This window comes from Pteropus medius, unplaced genomic scaffold (genome assembly GCF_902729225.1).
Source record: "Pteropus medius unplaced genomic scaffold, Ma_sr-lr_union100, whole genome shotgun sequence".
NCBI lineage: Eukaryota > Metazoa > Chordata > Mammalia > Chiroptera > Pteropodidae > Pteropus > Pteropus medius.
Window position 1 is genome coordinate 6,063,834 of NW_024351647.1, and position 16,889 is coordinate 6,080,722.

The following is a 16,889-nucleotide window of genomic DNA, read 5'->3' on the forward strand; positions in this document are numbered from 1 at the left end:
AGTGGGCAAAGCAAGAGGGTTGCGCTCGGGCTAAGCAACTGTCCTTTGTTTGTGGATCTGAGTAGGGTAGGGGGCACCCTCTCGTTGCCGCGGGGCTAAGTGTGCGGCGCCGTGCGGCGCCGTGCGGTGCGGTGCTGTGAGGAGAGGTCCCCTAGCCCCCGCCTGGTTCCCGGCGCCCACCAGCCCGCGCCCACCAGCTCGCTCCGCGCGCGAGGCGCTACGCTCTCCGCGACGCCGGCGGCCGCCGCGCACTTGGCTGGGGCGAGAGGTGAGAGGGGTGGGCGGGCTGCTTGGTTGGCGTTGGCGCTCTGCAGTGCAGTGGAGTGTTAGCCCAGCTCCCTATATGGTCGAGGATTAGCTCCGCGCTGCTGAGGCTGAGCCAGGAGCCCGAGGAGGAGGAGGAGGAGGAGCAGAGAGAGCGGAGCAGCTGCCGCGCACGCTGAGCGGCTGCCGAGGGAAGCAGAGGCGCCGGAGGCTGGGGCAGCGCCGACGCCTCGGGAGCCATGGCCGAAGGGGGAGAAGGCGGCGAGGACGAGATCCAGTTCCTGCGGACTGTGAGTCTCCGCGGCGGGGCGAGGCGGCGGGCAGGTGGGGAGGAGCGCGGGACGTGGCGAGAAGGGGCTGCGCTGCGCCGCGGTGCCGGGCGCGTTCTCCGCACCCATGGGCTGCAGAGACGGTTCAGCCACCCACCTGCGGGGACTTGAGGGGCTGCGTGGGAAGGGGCTCCTTCTCCCGCCCGCCCTTTTCCTACCGCCATCCCCACCCCAGACTTCCGCCTCCACCTCTACCGCTCTCCTGGCAACTTGCTACTTGATCTGAAACGTTTGACGCCCAAAGTTCCAGCCAGGGCTTGCTCGTGGTTGCCCTGACCCGTAGGATAAAAGTGTAAGATCTCACCCCACAGTCGTCTGTCACCCCCCAACACTCTACCTCAGCCCTCTGCCTCGGAGGCACCGCGGAGCACTGGGGAACCGCCAGAAGGAATCGGCGGGGCAGGGGTGAGCGTGGGGAGCCGAGCGCGAGAAGCCGGAGCAGGCGCTGGGTCCCAGTCCTGGGATCTCTCGGAATTTATCCAGAGCTGCCCCTCGCACGTTAAGCCCCAAGCCCGCAACTGCTGCTGGAGCGTTCCTTGACCGCTGGAGTTTTAAGAGCAGTGGCTTCTGCTGCCGGCTCCTTCAAGTCCCGCAGGACAGGGAAACCCCGGTCTGTGGGTCCGCGTCACCCAGGTCCCCTCCCTGGCACCGGAGGGCGCTGCTCTGCTCCAGATTTTAGGGGAAGTGGCGGGGGCGGGGTGGGGAGGAAGGGGACGTCTGTTTTGCCACATCAACCTTGTCTTTTAGGAGTTAATGAAAAGCCTTTCAAGGTGAACTACAACAAAGATGGGTGGGGGGCCTTGGGGTGCATCCCAGCTCTGATTTCAAGCAGGTGACCTTGAGCAAATCGCATAATCCGCCCTTCCTAGCCCCAGTTTCCTCATGTGTAAAATGGAGAAAATATAACCAGCGTTTCAGGGTGATAAGGATTAAATGAGATAGTGAATGTCATAATGTTTTGTAAACTGTAAATTGCTCTCTAAGTGTTAGATCCTTTTATGCATGCTGTTTAGCTCTCGGGAGTTAGAATGAAATTCTTTCTCTCCCTCTCCTCTTCTCTGTGTCTCCTTTTGACCTAGTCTCTGAAGATCACAATTTAGGTCTTGTCCATCTTTCGGACCGTTCCTTCTCCTTCTTATAGTGCTTCCTTACAGGTCCCTTTAGTTCTCTTCCAAACATGGTTTCGGGGGCAGGGATGGGACTTAAGTCTCATTGGGGAGATATGGTAAGACTCGCCATCCTTCTGATACTACAGAATTAGCCATCTGATCTGCAGAACCAGACCTGGTCCTCACCCTTCAAGCGCACACTAAACCCCTGCGTGGTCTCCACTGTTTACAGTTCTTTTGTTGTAAAGATACTCCCTCCCCAAAGCCCTGTAGAATTTCTACGTTTTCTTTCGGACAGGTGTATTGGATGGGTGGCAGCTTAAGTACTCCCTGCATGTGCCCTCTTCAATCACTTGTTACTTCTGCTTATTATTAATGATCTTCTAGGCATGGTTGCTTGAAGAAATATACTTCTGACAGATAGTGTCAGTGTTGAATAGATGACCCAGAAAGTCAAAGCAAATTCTGGTGATTTTCTTGAGATCCTCATCCTTTGTGTTTCTCTTGATTTCTGTAGCCACCTTCCCTGACTCTTCTTCTTCATTGGACAGTGTAACTGTTTTTTGGTCCACCTGTAACCAAGGCTTCCTGTAGAGCAGTGGTTCTTAAACTTTGTGTGTCTGGGCATCCTGCCCCCGAGATCAGAGTGGTTGGGCTCCTTTTAAAGCTCATCCATGGCCCCCAGTGGGGTTCAAGGACCAAGGTTAAGAGCCTGTGTTGCAGAGGTATTACATATCAGTTATGGCTTTGACGGAGATCTGGAAGTAATCATGGTGGAAATGACTCCAAATGTTATGTAATTGATTCTTTTTCTTCTAATAATCACCTTAAATATTTTTTAGGTGTGTAACCCTGTGAAGTAGCATAATTTTTCAATATTTGGTTTATGGGGGAGAAATAGGCTTATTTGGAGAAACTAGGTGATGAAAAAATAGGTGATAGAGAAAATAGGCATAGGAAATCAATTGACTTAGCCATGGTTGCCCAGCAAGTTACAATCAGTTGTCATTACATAATGTTAAATTAGATTCCTACCAGAGCCTGGCATTGAGCATTACTCCAGAGGTTGTATTCTTAAGAATATACTGAAATGAAAACTGCTGCTTTCTGAACTCTAACCCTCTTCCTTGATATCCATGAATGAAACAAAATTATTTCTTTGAAACCAATCACAGTTTGACCTGTACAAAATTTTGACTTTATCTTGCTGCTTTTAGAGGAGTCATGAATCACAGGGCTGCGCTAGCAGAGAAATTTTCTTGCCTTTAAATATGCCTGAGTTCAAGAAGTTATCTCAGTTTGAACTCCCCTACCTACCTTTACCTTAGGGTCTCTTTCTTTCCCCAAACAATATCTTTTAAAGCATTTTGGCTGTATGTTTTTCACATAATGCCTCCTCAACTTAACGTTGTTCTGGACCAGAAGGTCGTTGATACTTGACGATGGAATAGAATCCTATCTTTGCAGCCATGAACTTTAGAGGACTACCATTGCAGGGAGCAGAGGCTTTTAAACCTACTTTTTAAAAATAGACCACAGAATAGCACTGTGTCAAGGATCCTATTCAGATTGTTGGTGGTTACGGTGTCCTGTTTATTATGATAGTGACAAAAATGAAAGCAGCTACAACTATCGATGACATGAAGTGGGCCAGAATTACTGCATTAGGTGTGTGTAGTGGGGCTTGAGACACTCGCTAGGTGGTGGTGTTCATCCTGGTTGCATCCTCATTTGAAGCCCACATTTGAAGCCCACCCTCTCCTAGGTAGAGGGCAGGCTCTCTACACAGGGGTTTGGAAGGGGAAGCACATCATGTTAACTAAATGCTCCTGTACCCCAAACCTTAAAATGGCTGTGTAAAACCACATATTTTCTTCTGGACTTCTGAAATCACTGGCAGACATTTAAATCAATGAGAGAGTCAGCCAGACAGACCTAAGAATTTTCTTTAAGGCTAAAATTTTCCCTCCCATGCTGCTGGCAGTGGCATCAACCTCCTTTCGGATTGCTCTTGCTGACGTAGCCAGTGTCACTGACGTGGCTTTGAGGCTGCTCAGAAGCAGATAAACCTGCCAGCCACCGATCCGAAAGCAAGAAGTTACGGTGAGAAGAGTGACAATTACCCTATCTCCAGACAGTTGGTGGAGCAGCTGGCACCACATCATGCTTTGAGAGCGCCAGGCAGAAGATGTTTTCTCCCCCCAATTTTTTTCTTTAGACTATACTGTCCATTAAAAAAAGAAAAGAAAACCCACCAAGCCTCAGCTTATTGTTTTTTTTAAAAATACCACAGCCTTCTCCTTGCCAAACCCCTCTCCGCCATAAAGTTAATTGAAACAGAACTCAAGTGAAATAGATGGTTTTTTCTATTCATTTCAATTAAAGATTGGTCATAGATGCCTAATTTAGCCCTCCTTATACACAGTTGTCCTCCATCTAAATTTGCATCTCTCAAGGGACAAGAGAAGGCACTGGCTGAGAATAAAGACCAGTCTCATGGTCTTGGGTTCCTCCCCACTGGGGTGACGAAGACAAATCCCTGAATTTGAGCTGTGGCACTAATGTGATCCTTCCAGAGCATGTATTCCCAATTTGGGATGATAGTGAACTTTCACTTGGTGGTTTATAGATAACGGTTTGCTTCTTCCCTCAGCAGAGTCCATTTACATAACAGCTGCGAGATGCCAGTGTCGTGCTTTTGGTAGCTATTTCTCAAGGAGTCAGGGGGAGGAGGTGGACACGAGTGACTTCTTTCAGGCACAGTGGCTCAGGGTGACAGTGAGTGGTAATGGAAGGCATGCTAGAATGCAGGGCCCATATACCCAAGTTGTATGTCGTTGGAGAGCTAGGCTGGGCTGTTCCTGCTGAATTAGGTTTGATGGTTAAAATGTCAAAACTCAGAATATTTCCACACTCTGAGCCTCCCAACATCACTTCCCCGCTTCTCGATCTCTTTTCCCTTGGCTTTAGAGAGCTGATCTTATTAAAGAACTATAGCAGAGTAGCCGGGCACCCAATATCCCCTCCTTTCCAGGGAGATGCCCCAGGTAGACGTGAGAAGGAAGCTAGACCCTTCTCACAAAGAAATTAACTTGTATCAGAAAGGCTGTATCAGCATTAGGGATGGGATTGGGTCATACCTCTAAGGCAATGACTGACCATGACCAAGGTTGTCCTGAGGAATTTTAAGCTGCTGAGCTTCAGGGGAAGGAGGTGATGGTGACCATGAACTTGGAAATATTCGGAATGGGTTGTATGTAGCCCAGTGTACTTGGAGCAAGACGAAGAACAGGTCTGCAGTTGAAGGAGGTTGTATCTGATGTCTGCATCTTTTTTCTTATGCTAATATGATTGCTAAGCAGAATGAGGACCCTTAAGGGAAATACATTTTTTAACAATTCTCTATTCCTTTTCCAATATTGATTTAGAGGGCAAAATAATTCTCAGGTTTCTTAAGGTTAATCTAAGGATAAAAATATTGAAGAAGAAAGAGTGAGAAGAATTTCTCTGAGAGCAAAATACTCAGATGATTATTTTCGAAGGACTTCTATTTAAATGGGTCTTAATATATCTGTGTTTATTTGCCTCTTTTGCTTGTTTTTGTGATCATTTGTTTTCACTCATTCTTAGGAAGGAAATTTTATTTCATAATTTGACTTTTGCTTTACTACTTAAAGAATTTTCTATTTAGAAGCCACTGGTTCCATCATTTCTGATTGACTTGGAATCCTCCTGAGTGATTTGTATCAATCTCTGGGTAGGCCCAGGAAGTCCCTAGTCTTCAGAAACCAATATTTTTTATCTCATTTCTCATAATTCCACATCATATAAACCCTTCTAAATTAGTTCTATCTTTAAGGTACCCATAATCCAAGATTATCCAGTAGGAGTGGAATGAAGTAATAAAAAAATTGAAGGTAGAGGCAAGAATTCTTATTTCTAGCCTTAGTTCACCATGACCTTCAACAAGTCACTTAAAAAAATCGAGCTTTTGTTTCCCTCCACTGTATGAGATGGCACCTGCTTTAACAGTTTTGCAGAAGTGTGGTGAGAGGAAACAGTAATTCTAATACCCCAAATAAGAGATGAGGGTATGTTTCATAGAGTATTATTATTGTGTTTCTCCTGCACTCAACCCTGCTTGTGACTGGATCTTGTTGAAAAAGCACCATATTTCCCCTTTCTCCCATTCGCTCTCTTCTACAGGTCCTTACTTTCATCCCAGATTTGTTAGACTGTCTCCAGTGTCGGTCCAGCCCAGTATATCTATCTGGGAAATTTCTCGACTAAAGCAACTGCCAACTTTTCTCAAGTGATCTGATGAAAAGACTTAATTGAGAAGGCAACTCAGTTGTCGCAATAGCCTTCAGAACGCCAGGCAGGCCCCGGGATTCCAGCCACCAAACAGAACATCTAATGGTTTTTTGTTTTTTGTTTTTTGTTTTTGGTCTGCTCAGATAATTACCAAAGCTATTATTTCCCATAGGACCACCTTTTCTTATTGAATCCTATATCTCTTCTTTTCAAAGCGATCCCTTTCCTTGCCTCCCTCCCATTTCTTTCATGAGCCCATTCTTCCTTTCCCCCAGAGCACTGAGACCAGCTTTCTTGTAAACTAACCCTGCTTTTCCTCCCAGGGATTTTGCTGTTTCGGTTACATCTATCTAGGGGAGTCAGGGCCTTTGGAAAGTTCCTGCTGGCCGCACCTGGATGAAGCAGATGCTTTTGTGGTGGGAGCCCAGCCAGTGCTGAGGCTGCAGGGCACCACTTCTGCCCAGGGAGCCAAGTTCGGTCTTCAGAGCTTCAGACTGGTGTCCTCTCAGCCATCTCCTTGTTTAGAAGTCAATGGGGTATTTTAGGGACAAAGACATTTCCAGCCACTGCAGTTTCCCTTGCTTCAGTGAGTTTTGCCATCATAGCACGTCTTCAATTCAGAGACAAGGAAGAAAAAGTACTGACACCTTAGCTCTGATCCTGCTACAGGGATGGGTCTCGTGAGGAGGCAAGATTGCTCCTTATGTCATTTCCGATTCCTGAATGTTAGAAAACATTCAGATCACTTCCTAGACTGATGGTGCAGTATTCAAAAATAAAAGATTTGTGCCTCCTCTTCTCACATGCACTTCCTCCCTTCTCTAGCTCAGAGCGCATTGCTGACTCTACAGGAATATATTGGGCTATTGTCCTTTAGGTGGGACATGGCTTTACAGATAGGAGACACTGAGGCATCAGACCCTATTTTTGTTTGTGTTTTTGTTTTCTTTTCTTTCACCTTCCACTTCTATACAGTGAATTCCTCATTGATTTCAGGTTTTGTCTTCTTGAGGAAGTCTTATTTTTATTGGACTCAGTGCCCAAAAAGAAGGGAGAACAAACATTATATCCTACAATCAGGTTACAAAGAGATTCAGAAATTTTACTCATCATGAGCCATCCTTCTGGGGTGACAGCTGCTTGCTGCTGCTTACTTTATGAGTGCAGAGGAGGTCCGAGAGAGCTCTGGAGACAGAGCTGCTGCTGAGGGCATCAACAGTTTCTCTACTGAGTTCAGTGTATATGTTGTTTTATGCTATAGAAACAAACCAGTGAATGAGTAAGGCAGCATAGCTTTAAGGAAGGTATAAGGACACAAACCTGGGTTGGTGTTGATGTCCATATGACCCATGTACAGAGGCCGTCTTTCTCCTTGCTTTGGGATAAGACACCGATTCAAGAAATTCCTTCTATCAAAATACCGAAATGCAAAATTGTTATCTCAGCGGGTACCATTAATCATTAACAGCTGAATAGAACCAGTTCCTGGGGGAATAGAAGTTGAATTGGCAAAAGATAAGAGCACTTGGGAGCACTACTGAAGGGGGTAGGGGAAACCTAAGTGAGCTCTGCACTGGTTCTTGGAGAACCCTGAGTAGGCAGAAGCAGCATCAGGCAGAGAAATCTGGGTTCTGGTGCCACAGAGATTCCATCTTTGTCTACTTGTGACCTTTGGTCAGAGAAGAATCCTTGAGTTACATAGAAGAAAGTAGCCAACTTCATTACAGGCCCTCAAAGAAAACTATTTGCAGCCAGGACTGGTGCTCATAAGTACTTTATTTTAGATAATTTAGAATCAGAGACAACAATTAGAAAAAGAAAGTCAGATTTTAATAAGACGAGGTGATTCTACATAAAATGAGAACTAAGATGCCACCTTCCTGAAACAGAAAAGTATTTGAGCAACAAAACTTCACTATCAGTTATCGTATTCGTTGATTTGTTACTCGTTAGTATCTCAAGAAAATGTCCCAGCATCCCTGAAACCAATTTAGAACACTTCCTAAACTCAGAGAGAGAGAGAGAGAGAGAGAGAGAGAGAGAGAGAGAGAGAGAGAGAGAGAGTGGGAATGAGAGAATGAATATGCCAAGGTGAGCTGCATATCTCCCAACACAGCAAATAGAAAAGGCTCTTACTGGAAGGTACAGGCTTCTCAGCAGACCAGTGACATGGCCTGACATTTACTCTCTAATAATTTCACAGTTGAGTTCTCTAATGGGCCTGAGCAGAGAGAACTAGTCAGTAGGACCACAGGAAGAAATGGAAAGTTCTTCATCAGTGGCACACAATTATCCATAGTGTAAGAAGTATTGATTGAAACTGCTGCATCCTAAGCTGTGGAGCAGATCCAGACTGTGAATAATACTAGGGCAATAAGACAGATCTAGTTGACCACAACTCTACATTGAATCAAAAGCTGGATCCAAGAGGTCAAGTCAAAATAAGGCAGCTATTTTTGGAGGAGGGTGAGCCCCTCTGAAACCTCTTTATCACTATTATTCCGGACACATGGCTGTTGTTCTTAAGTTTAGCAATGGTTTACCTCCAAGTCCTCTTCTCCTCTGTCTAGGCTGGGTGAAAAGAGGAGTCCAAGTCATAGCGATGTCTTGAACAAATCTCATTTCTTTGCAAGAGGTATTGAGGATGAAAAGCATAACAGAGAACATATCAGTCAAGATGGTAAACTCAGAGATAAAGTGTTTGATCTATTCGGTGGTATTTCCATTGACGGATATCTGTAGAATTGTCAGCCCTTCCCTGGATTTGTTTTAGTTCATCCATTTATAAAGGCACGGTAATAGTGATTACATCTTAAGAGATGCCTTGAAAATAAGAGTGAAGAGACTCCGAGTCTCTTCCAGGAGAACTAGATATGTATCTATGGAAGGAGCAGTTTGGAATAAGAGTTTAGTTGCCCGATTGCCTGAAAAGATTCCTATCAACCTAAAGCATGAGCCATAGATTATAAACTCCAGGGACACAGGGGTGTTAAGTTCAGTTGACTCCAAATCTCTAGGTACCTGTAGATCAGAGAGCTCACAAACTTAAACGCTTTTGGAGACAGGCGGGTAACTAAACGTATGACTTGGGCTTTTTTTTTTCCCCCGCAAGAGAAGCGGGCCTGATCTATACAATCAAATAAAAAAAATTCTTAAACACTGCCAGCCAAGCAAAACATATCTGCATCAGAGTTCTGAGCTGCCTGCCAGTGTGTAGCCCTGGATGAAGCCTTAGATTCTGTTTTGACTGGATGTGCTCCTTAGAATGCATGAATATTTTTACGAGTAGGATCAGGCTCACAATACACATCAAGGACCTTGGATGAAAATGTCAACATAAATGACAATGTATCATTTGTCACAGGGCATAAGAGAGAGATTGGCAGGCAGACAGATTAATAGGCTTAATAAATGATAGATTTGATCGTCAAAATGAATTCAGATTTTGTTAGCTTTTATACAGGCTTTAAAATTGTCATATGGATATAGATGTGAAATTTAAAGTAAGCAGGGCATCCATTTATTGACCAACTTCTCTGTGCCTGGCGCTGAAGAAGTTACTGGGAGTGTTACATAGATGAATAAGACATCTTACCATCTGAGGCCTCCACCGTTAAGGGTACAGAGGGAGCTCAGTTTTGTTTTGAAGTGGCAAGATTATCAGTCACTTCAGATGAATTTATAACAATTAATTTAACTTCTTCATACTTCTATGGCACAAAAGTTTTCTTGTTAAAATGTGTGATCTGGGGAAAAGTTCTTTAACCTCTGTGCCTGTTTTCTCATGGGTTAAATGTAAGCAGTGCCTATCTCAGAGGGTTGTTGTGAGGATTAAGTCAGTTAATACAAGTAGGATGCTGGGTAGAATGCCTAACATCTAGAAAGTCCTCAATAAATATGGATTAGCTATTAATAATCTCTCAACAAACAGTGTAAACATTTGACATCAGTCACACTAGCTACTACAAATGTCATTGCACATTTAAAAAAACTTTTATTAAACTTATTGAGATGACATTGGTTAATAAAATTATATAGGTTTCAAGTGTACAATTCAATACTATGTCATATATATATTGCATTGTGTTTTTACCACCTAAAGTTAAATTTTCTTCCACACATTCATCTTATAAGTTGAAAAGTACAATACCCCATAATTATTCTGTGGTCTTGATTCCCGATTCCCGACATTCTGCTTAACTATATAATGTGACTAGGCTTTGTGAATGGAAGTGAGTCTAGAATGGACATAACCTCAAGAGCTCAGATTGATCAGTTCTCATAGAGTCTGCTTTGCAAAGCCTCTTGATGCAAAACCTGACTGATTTTTCCTTCGGCAATTTTTGATTACTCACATCAGTGGATGGGTAACATGATTGGAGAATCCTAAACGCAAGCATTTCACTACAGTATATGCATTACAGTATATGTGTAGATTTTTTTTTTCAACCTGTGTTTTAAATATGGAAATTTGCCTTACTGTATTTTGCTTTACTGTATTTTCAGCAATACAAGGTCATCCCACTGTAAAAATCTGGCTATGCACCTTCTCAGATCTCTTCTTATGTTTGCAGATATAAAGTGTGAACCTAAAGTAAAGGATGATCCTTGTTACATACTTTAGTGCCCTCTCCTCTGAGGGTCCTGTCCTCCAGTGGCCCAAGCCTCTGATTCTTACTCCCTTAAACATGATTCTCATTTTTTCCCTCTCTGCTTTCCATGGAATTAAGTTGGATAATGTTGGCTATTTGATCCATACTAACAATTTTCCCTTCCTTTGAGGAGAGTAGATGTTTACCTAGTTGAAATAACTCTGCTTCTTGAAGAGTGACAGGTGCATAGGAAGTCTAGGCAAATGGGCTTGCTAATGGCACCTTGTTTTTGATTTGGTTGTATCACTTTAATTGGCTTTTCATTGTCACTCATAAAGCTGGTGTCCAAAACCGAAAGCTTAACGGAGCTAAGTAGATGGAAAATTTCATTAAAAAAATAAAGCAAGATTTCCCCAAATGATAAAGAATGGGTGAGCTTTTGATTTCCTTAAAGAAAAAAGATTTCTTTTGGTGCTAAATCTTGTTGTTTTACCAGCTGGCAATAAATTTCACTTTTTAAGTTGTGGATAGAAAACTAAACTATATGGTTGAGCTGTTTCATCTACTCTAGCCTGAGTTTCCTAATCCATAGAATGATGAAAATCATAACTCATAGGAAGAGGTCAGGATGAATTGATCAGACCCCAAGATTCTCCAGAGCAAGGCCCTATTTTAGTAGTATTAGCTACCTCCTTCCCCCCAATATCTGATAATGTCTGGCACCAAGGAAGTCCTCAGAAAGCACACTTTAAAAAGTATACAATGCTATAATAATGTCACACATGCATATCAGAACCTGGGCAACAGTGAAGTCTGATTACATATGTATGGAGTTCACTATTCTTATCAAATAAATTTTAGATCAAACTTATTCTGACATTCTTTTTTGGCACATAAATATTTTACTGGCTGATAATTAGACATAATTATATACAATTCACATAAATGACTATAATTAGTATAAATTTTGCCTAGCCAGACCATTTTTTTTTTTCTATCAAATGTCCTAGTTCTCTCCTTTGTCAGCCTTAAAGTTGATGGTTTCTCTGGTACCATGTACCATTTTCAGATCACCCTTACCATTTCATCAGTGTCAATACCATTATCACATGTAGTCGTTGTTAAGAGAGTAGTTAAGAGCTTAAGGTAAGACAGACCTGGATGTGAATTTTGGATTCATCATTTGCAAGCTCTGAGATCCTGACAGTTCACTCATCTCTAAAATGAGGATATTAACACCTTAGGTTACTGTTGAGATGATTAAATGTGGTGATGTTTGTAGAGCTGTCATGAGCACAGTACCTGGCTAATGCTATGCATATTTTCTCTTCTGTGCTACAGTATATGAAATAATATAATACATATTTTAATGGCAGAACCCACTCCCCAGTGGCCAGGGATCCCCTTTGCCAGGGCCCCAGCACCCATGCTCAGCCTGAGCTTCCACGAGCCAGCTGGGATCCTAAAGCAACTGCCCTTCAGTGATGTGGGAGTTTTCGTTTTTTATTTTGGGCGGGTGGTGGCGGAGATTGGGGGCTGTAAGATGTACTTAAAATGTTTATTTACTATAATTTCTAACTCAATTAATTGGAAAAAAATCTAAATAGCTTTGCCACCTGCTCCCTAGAAGACTTAGCCAAATGAAAACTTGTGGGTGTGCCTGTGTTCATGCTTGATTTTCTAAATGCATAAAGGTTGCGGTCCTAAATCATGCTTTTAATGAACATTAGGAACCTGTGCTTGACTCCCAGCTGTGTAGTAGGTGATGACATTGACTGATCATTGACTGATCCCAGGGCTTTGCTCTGGTCTCTGGCTATGCTAAATGCATGTCACTCATGTTCATGTCCTAGTGAAACTTCCAGAGCACATGTAAGAAGGCGAATATCTTATAACTGTAGAAGGGGCTTCCAGAACTCGTCTAAATTCCCCAAATCAAATGAAGACTAAAAAGTAGTTTACTGGGGTTTTAGAGTAAAAGAGATTTAGAGTTAACCTCTCTCTAGCCCAACATTAGATATAATATGTCCTTGGGGAGGATGTGACCCCTTTGCCTCAGATTTCTCTTCATTGTATGAAAAGTGCATGAAATTCCTGACATTCGAAAAATTCTTTTGGATTAAGGCATTATCTCCAAGGTAAGCATTGTCTGGGGGTGAGGGAGTGCATTTAGATGTTTCTTTACCTCCTCTTGGATTGCCAGATTATCTAGGAGCAAAACTTTGATCTGGCTATGTGGCATTTGGGGTTGAAAGATAAGGAATGGTCACTAGGGCACTGGCATGTTCAATTCTATAGTAGAATACCTTGGATCTCCTAGAGAAATAGGAATAAGAGAGGGTACGTTTTTTTAAAAAGGAAGTCACCTAAAGCAGCGGTCTCCAAACTTTTTGGCACCAGGGTCCGGTGCTCCTATGAGAATCTAATGCCTGACGATCTGAGGTGGAGCTGAGGCAGTGATGCTAGTGCTGAGGAGGGGCTGCAAATACAGATGAAGCTTCACTCTCTTGCCCGCTGCTCACCTGCTGCTGTGCGGCCTGGTTCCTAACAGGCCACGGACCGGCACTGGTCCATGGCTGGGGGGTTGGAGACCCCTGCAAGATGTTGGTCAATGGAAAATGGGCCTAAAAGTGTATTTTGGACAGAAAGATCATCATAAAGTAAAACCCAGAGGTTCGAAGGTATGCGACATGTTCAGAGAACTATAAAGGCTAAAGCATAAGAGGCATATGGAAGACTATTGGGAGATGAGACTGGAAAACTATTTTGGGAGCAAATCAAGATGATCTGGCCTTTATTCTTTAGGTAATGGAGACCTAGGTAACATAAGTACAATTAACTCTAAAGATTTCAGGAGATAGGCTTATGTTAATACAGTACTGCTTAGTTTTAGTAAAGTAGAATATATAGATGTAGATTATGTAAGAGTGCTTTTTAAATTTGTTTCTTCAATTCACAGTTGAACCTCTGATGCTTTGAGGATCAAGTTGGCCCTTTAAGGACAAATATAAATCATGTTAGCAACCGTGATTGTAAAGTCTGGACTTGAGAGGTCTGAGACTATTAGCAAGAAAGAACCTCTGCTGACAGGGAAGTGACCTTGCCTCTGGAATAGAAAATATTGCACCTAAACTTTTCCTGATGGAGTGAGAACTACTCTATAGCTATAGAAGATGATTCACCTTGGCTCAGGCCAAGGGGTTTAAGTTTAAGGTGATAGAAAAAGAAGTAGATATGTCAAGGATATTTAAAAAATAGAAACTGATTAGTACTGAAGGACTGTATGCCTATTAAAGGCCTTATTTAGGACTCTAGATGTTAAAAGTTTAAGTACCAGCAGTGTCCCTCTTACCTTAAACTGTTAAACTTTGGCTCCTGTACTTCTGCCAGAGGCCACCCTAAGTTCATGGGACACATGAGCCCTCTAAAGCCACTAGGGGTAATGTGATGCAACCCTTTCTTGAAAAGACTCCGTATTCAGAAATTGCAGGTTCCATTCTGAGTTAGACAATGTGGACTTCTAATGAGAGTGACTCTTTTTTCCAGAAAGTTGAAAAGGTGTGTACGTGTGTGTGTGTGCGTGCACGCGCATGTGTGTGCACATGCACGTGTCTGAGATTAAGTTAGGGACTTTGAGTTTTTGTTGTTGCTATTTCTGGTGTGTCCTCAAAGACTAACACAGCACAGCCTGTTGCATGTGCCGAACATTTATAGAACAACCTAATAAAACAAAATGAAGAAAACAGGAGGAAACATAGTTTATTTGAAATCTGATATCTCATGTTCCAACTAACCTCTGCCTCTAGGTCCAGCTATGTAGTATCATTGATTGCTCCCTGTGGGCATCCTTATCTTTCTGGAGTGCTTTTCAAGCTTGCCATTGTTCCCATGTAGAAGTGCTTAATTAAGAGGGCCATTCATCACAGCTTCTTTCTTCCACCTAATCTTCAGTTAACCCTTCTCAGATCCTTTTCTTCAGGTCTAATGTCCTGTGCTACATCTTCAGATGAGCCCCTTCTCTATTGCTACTCTATATAGGATTATTAAAGTGAGTACCCCAGATAACACTCTGTTTCATCAAGAGCTTCATTATAGTTTTGGAGACATCATATATATGCAGTTTTGAGTGCACGTATTTCACATGTTTTAGTTAAGATCGATATGTAGTGTACTTTTCTAGATGTTACAATTGGCGCAATTGTTGTCTTGAACTTCAGTTCATGGGTCTAATATAGCCACTAAAATGCCTAAATCATTTTGCAACTTTTTAATAAACTCAGAATTAGCATTCATTCATATGCATCTAAACCTGTAAGAATATTTTTTTTCTTCTCCTTCTCAAGCTTATGTACATTCTCTGTTCCTTCATCCCTTGCTCACTCTTTTTTACATTTTTTTCTCTTTTCCTTGTTATCAACTGCTTCTCTCTTATCTCATTTCTAGCTCTCTTTTTCTAGTCTTTCTCTGAAAATAAACAAGTACAAGTAAAGTTTAGCCCTGGCATGTAGGCTATCAGGGCTCGAATTAAAGAAGATGTAAAGTCAGAGCAACAGCAGCTGTTACTTGCTTATTGACCTTTTGTAGTTGTCCACCAAGTCTGGTCCGTAAGCCTAAGGACTGTCTCTTGCCTCCTCTTCTTTTCCAAGCTCGTTTCCTCCCCTTGACATAGAGAAGGTTTCTGGAAGATGTGTTAAGTACATGGGCTGGTGAATTTTTTTCTCTACTTTGTATATAGGTAAAAACTGCTATGTAGTTCTGAGCTGGGTTTCCATGAGTGGGTCATCATCAAATATTTAACTTGTCTCCTAAGTAACCCAAAATTTTGTGTCCCCAGGGACGTCGATTACTGAGGGACATGAGTGATGCTAATAAGAATTCCGAAAGATTTATATATGAATGAGAAAGTCAGGTTACAGGTTCACCAGGAGAAATTACTTGGCTCAAATATATTATCTAGGTAGGGTTTTAAAGTTCATTAAGCTGTTTGATGAATGAAGAATTGATGGTGACAAAAGGAAACTGATGTTTCCGAAAGAATGTTTATAACAGGCTCATTCATTTTAGTGTGTGGAGAGGTATCCTACTTTGGTGTATTTTGGTCAAAAAGAAGTAGAGCACATATTACATACTTGAGGCTGGAGCCACACTCATAAATGCTTACCCTTCAGTTCTCAAAATTCTCAGTATTTCTTAATTTTTTTTGCCTCCTCTTATGTTGTTATCTATTTCTTACAATTTGACAAATGGTAGTCTGTTTTTTTTATTCAATACCTGAGCATAAGACTGGTCTCTGCCCAGGATAAGCAGCCTACAAGATGGTACCCAATTGCAAGAGACTCCAGGGTCTGTTGCACAGGAGGGATGTTTTTCTGAGGTTACATAATGTCAAGAAAGAGCTATTTATCAGAATATAGGAAGTGGAGCTAAAAGTTGGGAGTTAGGAAAGCAACAGTTGCTAAATCAAGATGGCAGAGCAACTGAGTGAAAGAAAGCGATCTTGAATCTATATACGAAGACTCTGAACATACTTCAAGGTGATCTCCTTGCACAAGCTTGAGGTGTTCTGGGCCTAGGTGTTCAGTTTTTATTTGTGTTATGTTCTATGGAAGCACCATATCGACCAGTTAATCTCATGAATAACTTATTTCAAGGTGGTGATGCTTCTTGATGTCATTTCAGTATAACATTTTGTTTGTCCCCAAATTATTGGGGTATGCTCTTTTGTAGGCTATTGTCTCCCATTCACCCACCAAACCTACCTATATTCCCTCTTCATGCCATCTATTTATTTCCATAAATAAACTTATACTAAATAAAGCTAAAACAGGAGTTTCTTTGTTTTTGTTTTCTCTGTCTTTCTATCTCCCTTTTTGAAATAGTCTCACAAGAGCAGTTGCCAGAATGCCATTTTTTGCTACCCAGCTTTCCTCCTACTGACTGACTGTACCTTCCTACACGCATGGTGGTGGGGAGCGGGGTTGCTTTTCATAGTTTGGCTCTTCTGTGCTCTAACTTTTCCTACTCTTCTTTCCATAGTTCCTTCATGTTGTGGGATGTTTGGTATCTCGTTACCATTTCTATGAATTAATTTGAGCTAGGGTATTAAAGATTGACAAATACTGCACCTAGATAGTTTTATTTTGAGATCGGTCTTCGGTACTTTGACTCATGTAAGTGGCTTAATAACTGGAATTCTAGGCGTGCTAGTAGCAGGATGGCATAGATCGTAGCTGCAGTAAGAATAGCTGCTCAGAACCACCGTAGCCCCCAGGTTAGTAACG

At 42.4% G+C, this 16,889-nt stretch overlaps 1 protein-coding gene across 1 annotated transcript in view; it reads left to right on the forward strand.

Annotated features, from left to right (window-relative positions):
• The first annotated feature begins 147 nt into the window (after positions 1 to 147).
• RYR3 (ryanodine receptor 3) overlaps positions 148 to 16,889 on the forward strand; it is a 466,421-nt gene continuing 449,679 nt past the window's right edge. The window contains 1 exon segment of the mRNA XM_039843988.1: positions 148 to 554. Coding sequence (XP_039699922.1) covers positions 504 to 554 — 51 coding nt within the window. The 5' untranslated portion in view covers positions 148 to 503.